This window comes from Bufo gargarizans, chromosome 1 (genome assembly GCF_014858855.1).
Source record: "Bufo gargarizans isolate SCDJY-AF-19 chromosome 1, ASM1485885v1, whole genome shotgun sequence".
Taxonomy (NCBI): Eukaryota; Metazoa; Chordata; class Amphibia; order Anura; family Bufonidae; genus Bufo; species Bufo gargarizans.
Window position 1 is genome coordinate 231,888,084 of NC_058080.1, and position 13,421 is coordinate 231,901,504.

At 43.8% G+C, this 13,421-nt stretch overlaps 1 protein-coding gene across 11 annotated transcripts in view; it reads left to right on the forward strand.

Annotated features, from left to right (window-relative positions):
• KIAA1109 (KIAA1109 ortholog) overlaps window positions 1-13,421 on the forward strand; it is a 294,629-nt gene that overhangs the window by 101,507 nt on the left and 179,701 nt on the right. For all 11 annotated transcript variants that reach the window (XM_044302174.1, XM_044302098.1, XM_044302121.1 and 8 more), the window contains exons 20-22: window positions 6,369-6,596; window positions 8,002-8,139; window positions 11,166-11,342. In XM_044302174.1, coding sequence (XP_044158109.1) covers window positions 6,369-6,596; window positions 8,002-8,139; window positions 11,166-11,342 — 543 coding nt within the window. The remainder of the gene's footprint in view (window positions 1-6,368; window positions 6,597-8,001; window positions 8,140-11,165; window positions 11,343-13,421) is intronic.

Sequence of the window (13,421 nt, forward strand, 5' to 3'; positions counted from 1 at the left end):
GTATAATGGAAATTTTTTATGTTTTTTATTTTTGTGTGGGGGAGCGATTATTGGATTGCCAAATGGAAAAATGCTAAACTGAAAATGTCTGGTCTATAAAGGATTTAGGGAGCCTTTTTTTAATTTTGTCTAATTCTGCCACTTGTGCCTATGCCTCTGGCAGCAAGGCTCTTCAGGAGAGGGACACTATTGTAAAAGTTGTCCAAAAATAGATGGTATCCGTGGTCCAACAGGGGGTGGACTAAATCCCATACTATCTTCCCACTTACACCAAGAACCGGGGAAAATTGGGTGGCTCAATGTTTGAATCTTTTCCCTCGTAAAAACGAAAGCGCAATGTATACCCGGATACACTTTCACAGGCCTTATACAACTTCACACCATACCTAGCCCTTTTATTGGGAAGGTACTGGTGGAAATGTAATCGGCCTTTAAAGTGGACCAATGATTTATCCACTGAGAGGCATTTTTGGGGGGCATATTCCTGACCAAATTTGGAATTGTAGTGGTCAACCAGTGGCCTAATTTTAAAGAGTCTGTCATAACTGGGGTCGCTTGGGGGTGGGCATTCAATATTATTGCTGAAATGTAGAAATCTTTGAATAGCTTCGAAACGAGGCCGGGGCATGGCAAGAAAGTAAAGATGGGTGTGATCAAGAATATCTTTGTTCCAATATGAACATATTTTTATTTTTTTTATAACGCCCATGCTTAGAAGTCCTCAAAACTTTTGCATTTCAGTAGTGTCAGTAGGGGTCCACTTGTGGAGCCTTGAAAGATAACTGTCTGGATGGGAAGCAATAAATTGCTCTGCATATATATTTGTTTGTTCCACCATCAAGTTAATTAGGCCATCAGTGAAGAATGATTGGAAAAAATGAATTTCACTGAAACCTGTTGTATCTACATTGAAGCCTGGCTGTAAATTCAGGCACCTGGGGCACATAGTTATCTGCGGGGATCCATGAAGAGTCACTTGTACGAGGCTGCCACTGCGCACTACGAGTGGGTTCATCATTAGATGAATCATTTGAGGAAGATGAAACTAAAAATGTCCCTTCATCTCCACTGTTGGAGTCAGTGTCCTCAAAAAGCATGGCATATGCCTCTTCAGCAGTTAAAAGCCGTTTAGTCATTTTAAATTGTAAACTAATGTAGTTTGTTTTTTTGAACAGTGAACTAAAATCCTGTATATCCTTTAGGATAAAAACTCCCTGAGTCACTTGGCAGTTATTGACAGGTGTCACAGGTAGCACAAATGGCTGTCAATGAGCCTCAGGAGGCTGAAAATTATATACAGGGGTCTAGTATGGAGCACAGAGTAGTGCCAATATCCTTATTGGGGTTAATTAAAAAGGGGTAAATGAATGTATTTTTTTTACAATTATAGGTGGCACGAATCCACATGGGGCATAGGAGACTTATATTTTACAGAATAGTGCCACTCAAGCACAGGACACGATTATGTACACACAGGAGGATGGCACATGTAGTGACAGGGTAAATAAAAAATGTTTTTATGTAACTTGGGAGTGTGTGACAGACGGACAGGCTGGAGTGACAGGTGTCTTGACGGACGAACAGGCTGGAGTGTAGGGTTGTTTCGAAAACAACATTTTTATTCGGTTTCGATACCATAAAAAAGTATTGCAATACTCTATACCAGACATGCTCAACCTGCGGCCCTCCAGCTGTTGCAAAACTACAACTCCCATCATTCCCTGACAGCCTACAGCTATCATCCTACAGAAGGGCATCGTGGGAGTTGTCGTTTTACAACAGCTGGAGGGCCGCAGGTTGAGTATCCCTGCTCTATACCATTCAATACCACCCGAAAAAAATAAAATGCCAAAAAAAGCTGCGCGCATTCCACATTTTTTGGAACGTCCAGCCCATAATCGAACAGTGCTATCCTATTTTATGGGGGGACAAGGTGACAGAAAAAAAAAAAACATTTGCGAATTGCGCAGTTTTTCTTTTCTTTTTTTTCTTTTACGGCGTTCACCACATAGAAGATTTTTTAAAATATTTTAATAGTTTGGCCTTTTCGGACGTGGCGATATGTAATATTTTATTTATTGTTTATATATTTTATATGTAAAATTGGGAAAGGGGGTGATTTATACTTAATATTTTGGTGTGTTTGTTTTAACTTTTTTATTTTTTTATTACAGTTTATTTAATAACTATTTCCCCCTTAGGGGCTAGAACCTGGGATCTTTTAATCCCTTGTCTATTCACCCTAATAGAGCTCTATTAGGGTGGTGAATAGGACTTCACACTCTCCCTGATGCCCTGTGCATAGTACACACAGCAGCAGGGAGCTGACCATGAAAGCCAGGGCTTCAGTAGCGTAGCGTCCTGGCTGCCATGGTAACCGATCGGAGCCCCACAATTACACTGCTGGGGCTCCGATCAGAAGCTGTCACTGCCACCAATGAGAGGAGGTTAGGGGACTCTGTACAAATTATTTTATTACTGGGGGGTGGCACACTGCACCACCAATGTTTTTAATACTATGGAGGGGGCGCACTACGCCACCAATGTTGTTAATACTCGACCTCTGAAAACCTCTGAAAGGGTGCTGCGATCCGCGGCAATTAAAGGGGTTGTCCGGGTTCAGAGCTGAACCCGGACATACCCTTATTTTCACCCCGGCAGCCCTCCTGAGCCTGGCATCGGAGCATCTCATGCTCCGATGCGCTCCCGTGCCCTGCGCTAGATCGCGCAGGGCACAGGCTCTTGTGTTTACAATAACACACTGCCGGGCGGTAACTTCCGCCCAGCAGTGTGTTCGGTGACGTCACCGGCTCTGAGGGGCGGGCTTTAGCTCTGCCCTAGCCGTTTTACTGGCTAGGGCAGAGCCAAATCCCGCCCATCAGTGCCGGTGACGTCACCGGGGTTCCTGTCAGCCCCATAGAGAGCCCCGGTACGTCACCGGAACTCAGAAAAATGCCTTTGCCCTGCGCGATTTAGCGCAGGGCAAAGGAGAGCATCGGAGCATGAACTGCTCCGATGCTCATGTCAGGGGGGCTGCCGGGGTGAAAATGGAGGGATGTCCAGGTTCAGCTCTGAACCTGGACAACCCCTTTAACCCCTCAGGTGCCAAATCCTGCATTTGTAATGTATTAAACGTTAGTTATAATTGGTGGCGCAGTGGCCACAGCCCCTCCCTTTCTCCTCCTGTCTGCGCGCTCATTGGCGGCGGCAGCACTGGGGGGAGGGAGAGACTGCTGCCTTCTTCCCTGTGCTGCTGAGAGCAGCGCGATCAATATTCTCTGATACTAGGCTGTGCAGTAGCACAGCCTAGTATCGATAAAAGACAAATCCCGGTATCGTATCGATACCGGGCTAAAAGTATCGATTGGGTATCGAAAGTTCTATACCCGAAACAACTCTACTGGAGTGACAGGTGTCTTGACGGATGGACAGGCTGGAGTGACAGGTGTCTTGACGGATGGACAGTCTGGAGTGACAGGTGTCTTGACGGATGGACAGGCTGGAGTGACAGGTGTCTTGACGGATGGACAGGCTGGAGTGACAGGTTTCTTGACGGATGGACAGGTGTAAGTGACGGGTGTCTTAACGGATGGACAGGCTGGAGTGACAGGTGTTTTGACAGACAGGCTGGAGTGACAAGTGTCTGGATGGACAGGCTGGAGTGACAGGTGTCAGGACGGATGGACAGGCTGGAGTGACAGGTGTCTTGATGGACGGACAGGTGGAAGTGAGAGGTGTCTTGAAGGACAGACAGGCTGGAGTGACAGGTGTCTGCATGAGGTGATGATGACAGGACTGAACAGGACTGATTTGTCACTGACTGGGGCAAATCAGGCACAGAAGAGTGGCAAATCGGCACTGAAGAGGTTAATTACGTGTGAGGCAGGGGATGAGGCACAGAACTGATGATGACATGACAGGCTGATGACAGATGAGGTACAGAACTGATCTGTGTCACTGATTAGGGCAAAGAAGAGTGGCGTTTCTACACTGAAGGGGTTAAAACTTTGTGGTGAGTGGATTCCGACAATAGCTCCTTTTCTGATCACTTTCCTGACAGGAATTGGGAAGATCAGAGAAGGAGAGTACACACAGTACCTCCCTAAAATAGCGTCAATGGGCTGTGATTGGTCCATCTGCAGTAATGGACCAATCACAGCAATCGCCAGCCAGTGAGCGCTGCGATTCGCTCCCCTCCGGCCTCACTGGTTGCCTAGCAACCCCCGTGTGCCGGCAAAACTGAACTGTCAGCAAATCGCTCCGTGCGCTGACAGTGTAACCACATCACGTACATGTACATGGGAATGTGGTAAGGCACCACATTCCCCCATGTACATGTACGTGATTTTGCATGAAGGAGTTAAATAACACAACAACCTTCATAGAACTTTGTAGTAAGCAGTGATTATAAGAAAAATTGGTCAGAATTTCCAATTTGTGACTGAAATGTGTAGCGGAATCCACAACGGAATTCTTATATAACCCCAACCTTCTACACCGAACTTGAAAACAGAAGTTTGCTCATCCCTAATTATAATATATACTCTGCAAAAAACTGTAAGATGTGAAGAGTGCATAAACACTACCCGTCTGTGTTCAATGCTACATGTGGTAAAGGAATTCAAAAACTGCAGTAATGCATCAACTGTTGCATTAGGAAGTCACCATCTTATCCAAACTGTAATCCTAATTAGTCTTCGGACAGTGATAATGCAGATGCTTTATTGCTCTTATATCATGGATGCAACACCCAACACCTTGTGAACGTCCTGCGGTTCCTTAGAAAGTGAGTTGTTGTAACTCTGATGAATAGTGAGTCCAGGTGTTGTACGTAATAGAGGCAAACAAAAAGCCCATGTATTACACCCATCTGAAAAGCTTCAGAATTCATTTTTTTTTGTCTGAAACGACATTAGTTGAAAACGATCATCCATGACAAGTCAGCAAAAATATCTTTGCTGACTGATGAAAATCTTTCTCATCTGTCAGAAATATGTTAGATATTCCTCCCTAGTGATAATCGTTCTATTACTGTAGCGTCTAATGGGTATCACTAGAGAAGAGTCTGCATGTTTTACTGTATAGATCGAGTATCAACAGGATAGGAAACTGTGTAACAGCCAAACTTCATTGATGATTGTGTGTGGTGTGAGTTATAGGATCTGAATTTGCTAAGCGTCTAAATAATGGCATCAGTAAACTACCTAGGGGGTCAAGTGTTCATCTTCTCACTTCTTTTCTGTAAAGAAAAAGACACTCATATGTTCTATTCGCAAATAAAGATCGGCACTCACTGATGATTATTCTTGTAGATTTATTCAGTCACAAATTCCATCATAGCGTCACTATGATGGAATATGTGACTGAATAAATCTACAAGAATAATCATCAGTGAGTGCCGGTCTTTATTTGCGAATTATCTACTGGGATCCCTGCCGGCAGACACGTGCACCACTACACCTCTTGAGCAGTGCCGACCTTCTTTGGAACACTCATATGTTCTAGTCAGAAAGCAAGTTTGCTCTCTGATGGGTGTAGGGGGGATTGAAAAGATGCACAGAAGTCTGTCACCTTCCCCCTGAGGTTGTGTACAGTTTTATATGGAGTGGAGGTTCTATGTCTCTCCTCTTCTCCCTGCAGCCTGTCGGCACATCCCAGAAGGGTTCCTCTCTTCCTCCATGCTCACCATGATCACAGCCAGCTCAAGGAGGAGGGGCTGCTTTAACCTGGTATATCTTAGGCTAGCAGTTAGAGGTACGAGCAAGGTCTTTTTTTTTTTTTTTTTTTTTTTTTTTTTAAAGCTTTAAAACAAGACCGGGATTGTGGTGCTAGCTGCCATACAACAAGAAAGACAGCCTTTAGAAATCAAGTCTGGAGTGGGAGCTGGGGGTTTATGCAGCTCTCATTGGCACCTGTTCTCATAAGCTCTATATAAAGTTGTATTACTTCTAGTCTTGATCTTGTTTTAAAGCTTAGATCGTCCCCTTTAAAACAAGACATGGCTCATATCTAGCTGCTAGGCAGTCTAAGATACAGCTGTCCTTGGCTACTGAAGGGAAATCCTGCGAGGATGTATGAGATGGATCCAGAGAAGGGGTTACATTTTTATGATTTGTAGTATTCTGTCCATCTAAATCCCATTTCAATGATTAGATTTGTAAGGTGTTAGTTGTTGTTAGTGTTTTCACAGTCCTGTTTTGTACCTAGCTGTGAGCATTACCTATTGCTTGCTTTCAGGTACAAGTAACGATTGTTGTATGCGATTTTATGGTAGTGTTCACTAATGATTAATTGCTGTGTTTTACCATTTAGTTTGCATTTACATGTTATTCTTGACATTCTTCATTTACATGTGTTCTCTTCCATAGGAAAATTACTTTGGAGAGGATGACATGTACACTGACTTTGAAGAAGTGATATCCAGTCCTGTGTTGTCCATGTCAACATCGTCCAATTCTGGCTGGACTGCACTAGGTATGGAGCATGACAAGAAAGACCGCGATCAGATGGCTAAAACCATCCATCCATTGTCACTGAGGCCATGGGATATCACTGTACTTCTCAATGTGTACAAAGTTCATGCCAAACTACCAGTGGTGAGTGTTTATGGACGGCATAGTAGTAAAATATTGTTTTAATAACTGTAATTGAAGGGCATGTCTATAAGTAGAACTGATAAAGTAACCCTTGTACTTTCCAATGAAGAGTACCATATTAGAGTATATCCATATGGAGCCGAATTGCTGTGAAAAATGTCCACAGCAATTTCTCATGAATCCACAGTGAAATCAGCAGTGACAAATCTGCACCTGATCTTGAGGCTTTTGTATTTCACCACGGAAAACAGCTGAGCGACAACAAACCCCTTTCCACCCATACTGGCCTTTGCAGCGCATCTCGGATTCTTGCCAGCCTCTGTAGACCCGGCCGCCCTGTGATTATGTATTGTGCCACGTGATCACTGGAGCCTGTGATTGGTTGCAGGTGGTCACATGAGATGAAATGTTTGTGCAACAGGGCCGGGTTTACAGAGACCAGCAGATTACCATAAAAGCCGATCACTGAAGTGCCAGAGAGTTAATAAAGTGATTTTTATTTATTTTTTAACTGGTTTTTTTAGTTTAGGACTCCGGATCTGCATGTAAGAGTTAAATTAAGTGGGCAAAATCCACAGCAAACCTGCAACCATTTTATGTCAGAGAATGACATGCTGAGGATTTAAAAATCTGCAGGGCAGGTCATCTTCCCCCCATTGAAAATATATGGAGTTTATGGATAAGATTTGTACAAATCTCATTCACTTTGTTGGTACTATAATCCGCTGCGGATTTACCAGTAGGAATATCTGCAGCAATTCTTTTTGTTAACCCAATTACGTAGATGTTCCCTCATTTTACATATCGAGTCTCTTTAAAAATTCTTAATGTACATCTGGTTCCAGTGTAGAACTGATCTCTCACAGGAACTGATCAAATTGGTTTGACAAGACTGACCATCATAATCCCATGCTGATACTACTTTGAAACGTAATGGCCCATGGTCCCCGGATCATTCTTTGACCCCTTTTTTAAAATATTTGCTTCACATCTGGTTTGTTTCCTTCCTCCAGACCTCTGTGGCGCATACCATGTGGTCCACTTACCCCCTTAGTGATCACCAATATGCCTTTTTACGGCGGTCTAAGGGGCCTTAGGCTGGGCCGCTGCCAGCCATATCTGGACTAACCCCCTGAGCTGCAAACCTGACCATTGGATCAATGTACCTTCACTGCTATTTGCATTAAGTACTACTCTAATGGGCCAGAGAATTCATTTTGTGGGAGTGTTTCTTTAATATTCCGAGCGTTGTACAGCAGACTTCTGTGTAGCACCGTCTGTTTAAGCCGGTTTAGTCTGTGATGATTAATATTGTTAGTTAGTAATATAAAATTGTGTATGGCGCAGTGAATCTGTATACAGTTCCCTTCCCTTGATTGTCTATGTGGCCTTGGTTTCTTCACAGCACTGCGGTAGTGATGGACCAGATTTCCCAACTACTTATCTGGAGAGACTCTGTTTTGAGATGAAGAAAACTTACAGAGAAACGTTTCTTCAACTTGTCCTGTCCCCTGTGTACATATTTGTCAATGACAACTATCAGGTAGGTCACCATAGCCCACGTATATCAATCAGTTTATCAGTTTCTCGCATAAACTCAGCCACATAGAATAGTAATTTGTTTAAAAGAAACTGCAAAAGTTATAGATTTCATTTTCTGACTTTAAAGGAGTTCTGCAGTTTAAATTGATGATCTATCCTCTGGATAGATCAGGGGTAGGCAACCTCCGGCACTCCAGCTGTTATGAAACTACAACTCCCAGCATGCATACTTGCTCTTCTCTTCTCAGAACTCCCATATAAATGAATGGAGCATGCTGGGAATTGTAGTTTCACAACAGCTGGAGTGCCGAAGGTTGCTGATCCCTGGGATAGATCATCAGGCATCTGATCAGCGGGGTCTGACAGCCTGGGATCCCTGCCGATCAGCTGTTTGAGAAGACAGCGCCGCGGCCTTCTCGCTGTTTACCGCTGGTCACGACTAGTATCAAGAGGTGTGCATCTTAAGAGGTGTGCATCTTTTCATTAATTTGGTGCAATTTACTCCCTACAATCTTGTTTTTATTTTTATTTTTATTTTTTTATATATACTTTGTATGAGACGTCAAACCTGCCCTTTTGTGTCACAATATGTAAATATGCCTTTTGGATCATTTTAATTTATACATTTTTTAACCATACTCTCATTTTCATCTGAAAGCTATCTTGTTTGTATGGCTTGATGCAGCATTACTCTGTATATAGCACTGGTCATTTTATTGAGGGAAGAAAACGTGTTTGTTCATTTGTTGAAGGCAGTTGACTACTAGATGTACAAGTAGATGACTTGTCACACATCATCCGATTCAGCGGCCAGCATTGCCTTGTGCGTACGAGAATAGGAACTGACTTTTTTTTTTTTTTTGCCACAAACGGTCATAAAGCAGCTTCTGTCTGCTGAAGGCCTGCACTGACGCCATGGGGAATTCTGTATGGCTTCAGCTCATTAAAGGAGCAAATCTAATCTGGCAGAGGAACAGACTGCCGGAGTTTACTTCATCCGGCATAGCCAGATACCACCATGCACCGCCGAATCCCCATTCACTGAAATAGAATCCCTGTAGTATTTTTTTGTCCGGCTGAAAACTGACATGTATGGCTGATACAGTGAATTCAGTCAGCCGGTTCTTTCTCCGGAAAAGACTGCCGGAGTTCAAAGCATATATCTGAACCCAGTAGTACATACCTGAGTACGGTGGAAATGTTATCCCTAATATTATAGTACGTGCAAGATTTTTAGTGGCTCTATAATACAAAGGGTTTCTGTCACCCACGACCTCTATAGCAAACAGTTTGCACATTGCTGTGGTTCACCTGATTAAAATTCAGTTGTTTTTTTTGTTGATCTGAGGCTCTGCTCCGGAGTTTTTCTTAATATGCAAATTAGACCTTTGGTGCAATGAGGGCATCGCCGTTGCTCTTGTTGCACCCAAGCGGCCCTTGACGTTGAGGAGTAGTGGGGGAAGGGCGAGGCCACCAGCTCCAGCGAATTCACACATATTTACACCAGGAAACACTCGTAAATGATGATTGCAATTTACTCCAGTCAAGGGCTGAAGTAGATTTCAATCTAGGCGCATGGACTGACACAGGATCGCCTCGTGATAAATTAGGCACATTCTCCAGCAGCGCAAAATGCTGGTCTTTGATAAATGACCCCCAGGGATCTCTCACTCAGTGCTTGCTGGACTTGTGTGGCACATGGATGATCACCCCTGTACACTGTTGAACTCCCAAGTTAGCTTTTTCCTACATGAGGGAGCTGGTTGTTGCTCCAGCCATATCTCCCTTCTGCAGCCACGGGAGATCCCAGTCTTCCTGTAACGATTGAGCTTTATGTAGACAAGTCAGTGACCATCTCCGCTGCATGCAGACATCGGCTCTGGTGTATTGTATTCCATGGATGGGTCAGATTAAAGGGTCACTGAGTTTGCAAAAAAATAAAAATTGGGATGTTTCATAGAGGAGTCAGCGATCACTAGAACGAGGATAGATGCATAGATAAAGAGTAGTCGAATGGAACTTTGTTATCTGTGACATTTTAAGTGCAGCTACTCTAGTCGCACAACGTGTTGCAGCCAGGATAGCAGAGTAGTGGTGATCCCATAGCAGTGCTTGATTTTTGGAAAGCAGGTAATATAGCTATTCAAAATACAGAGCTCCGGCCCCTGTACCCAATAATTGCATTATGAAATCTGTACAGAAATTTAGAACGCTTCAGGCCCCTTGCAGACGAGCGTGTGTCACTCTGCGAGTCCGCAGCGCAGCTCCCGGCCTGACCTCCCATAGCATAGCATTATATTGATTTATGATGCTCTGTAACCCTTACAGTTCTGGAATGTATTAGATAACACTGGCAGCATTATGTCAGTGTTATACAATACATTACAGACCTCCTAAGGGTTTACATAGCATCATAAATTAATATAATGCTATGCGACCCGGTCCGGGCTGGGAGGTCAGGCCGGCAGCTGCGCTGCGGACTGGAAGCGTGACAAACACTCGTCTGCAAGGGGCCTTAGACTCAATAAAACTGGAGAATTAATTTAATTGTAGATCACTGTGTTGTTTTTGGGAGGTCAGTTGAAGTGAAGGTGGCCATACACATTAGATAGCTGTTGGCCAAACACTTGTTTAGTGGCTGGCTATCACTCCCAACTCTACACACTCAGAGACTCTGCAGGTGTCCCCACATTCTCAACAAGGTGAGTAGAATATGCTGCTGCCAGACACCTCTGGTGGCCATATATCTACCTTCGGAATGAAGTATTGGCATGTTGGAATCCGTCATGGCCAGTCCTTCTTTCCCTGATGGCGGATGTTGGGGGTATGCAACCATTGGATTTCAACATACCGATACACAAGGGCACCCCCATATGCACATTATATGATTGACAGATCCTGATAGAATCGGGTGTGTATGGCCACCTTTAGGGTTTGAAAGAATTAGCAAATGAATTGCCTTATGTCTGCTATCTCTGTGTTCTGTTGTCATTCGATAGTCTTACTATCTCTCTGTGTTTGCTCTAGAGGCCAGCAGTGGATGGGATGCTTCGAGAAGGTCACATTAGCCTCTCTGGCTTACAGTTACGTGCACATGCAATGTTCTCTGCGGAAGGCCTACCCTTAGGTACTGATATTCTGGAGTATGGATGGCTGATTGATGTGCAGGCTGGTGCTCTTAGTGCAGTGGTCACCACACCACAAGTAAGTACGGCATTCCAATCTCTCAGAGTTTAAAGGGACACTAAGATGCACAACAAGTTAATAAATCCGAAACAATTATTGCCTTGAATTGAGTTTCTCCAACAATAAGATGTTTTACCTATCCAGACAAAATAGGTGCTGCTCTTTAGCGCTCAAGCCCATGAACATAAGGCCTCCATGACTGTGCTGTGGACTGCAAATAGTGATTCACAATTCACGGGCACTGGCCGTGTGCACGTTTGTGATGCGAATGTGGATCCATTGACTTGGGGTCAATGTCTTATGTTTTACAGTGCGGAGGCCAGTACACGTATATTGCAGACCTGTAGTCTGCGGTCCTCAATACAGGAACGGAGCCCTTACGTTCGTGGGTATGAGCCCTTAAATTGTTGGAAACCAGACTATTGGAACCCTCACTGATTGCTAGGATGGGCCAAGCATGGGCACTAATTCAGCTGTTTTCAGCTGTATTTCTCATAGAGTCGAATAGAGTTCCAACATGCATTCTCGTCCACTGCTCAAATACAAAGGATGGGGGTCCTGTGGCTAGATGATAAATGTTATTGGTATGAAAAGCCATTTTATATCCTCTGTAGAAGACCTAATATTTTTTTTTCTTTGTCAAAACAGTTTTCTGAGTACTTAAAGAGGACCTTGTCACCACTCCTGACATGTCTGTTTTAATAGCTTCATGCATTCCCCATGTAATAACAATTCTGGGGCATCTATTCTTATGTCTGTCTGTTGTGGCAGTTCCTTTATTATTTGTACTAGAAGTTATGAATGAATTGCTATTAGCCTTCAGTAAGGGTACAGAGGGGAGGTAACAAGTTGGGGGTGTCTACCTGCACAGACTTACTCTATCCAATCAGTGCTGCCATTGTCAGTCTGTGCAGGTACCCCCACCTGGTTACCTCCCCTCTGTACCATTACTGCAGACTGCTAGCAACTCATTCATAGCTTCTAGTAGAGATAATAAAGGAATGGCACAACCTAGGGACATAAGAGTAGATGCTCCAGAATTGTTATTACATGGGGAATGCATGAAGCTATTAAAACAGGCAGGTCAGGAGAGGTAAAAGGTCCTCTTAAAGGTCTTAAAAAATTAACAATTGGGGGATGGCCAGTTCCTGCAGCAAATCTCTGTCCCTGCTGAGACCAATGATTGTCCAGCAGCGGTGATGTGCGGTTAGTCGGTATGTCGCACTTTCGGCTAGGTGGTGAATGGAAGTGATGTGCATGGAGACCTACTGCAGTAACCAGAATGACCAGAGTAGGTGAATGATTTGTTTTTTTTTTTCTTTTCAACTTAAACGGGTTGTCCATGATTGCCATTTTTTAAGAATTCTGCCCTCTGCCAGACCTGTGAAGGGAAATATACTTACTTGCTCCCTGCCACGTGTTCTGGCTTCCTGGTCTCAGGCTATCTTCACTGCACCTCCGTCCCTTGTATGTAAACTGTCTGCATGGATTGGTTCACGTGAACTTCTGCAGCGAGTGACTGGCCTCAGCAGTGATATAGTTCCACTTGGAGACATGTCACCGCTGAGCTCATTGGCTGCAGCGGTGCATGTGCCGTTTTAAAGCTAGAAGCAAGGCATTGGCAGGCAATGGTGCCACTCGTCTGCTGAGGCTGGTGATTGTCTACTTCAGGCGAATGTTGTTGACATCGCTGCAGCCAGGCAATATAAAGTTTGGCTGGGTGAACGGGAGTGATGCGGCTAGATCTAATAACAGGTAATGCTTTATTTATTATTTTACCCGCCATTTCCCCGGTTGATATTGGAACGTTTCAATCCCTTTCAATAGGTCAGCATATTCAGATGACATACGCTGCCTCATAGTTATCATGAACCTCTTCTGTCCCTTCACCTAGTAAAGTTTAGAACCATCTAGCAATTATGTATCTGTTACAGAATAAAGAAACCATCCACTGGTCGAGGCAGTGTTTTTTTTTTATGAAGAGGCGTTGGATAACTTTTACTTTTTTTAAATAATTCAAACACTGTTATGTGTTCAAGTTCACGTTGTCCACAATTGCATTTTGTTTTATGGCCGTGTGGATGCCGACCAATGCAG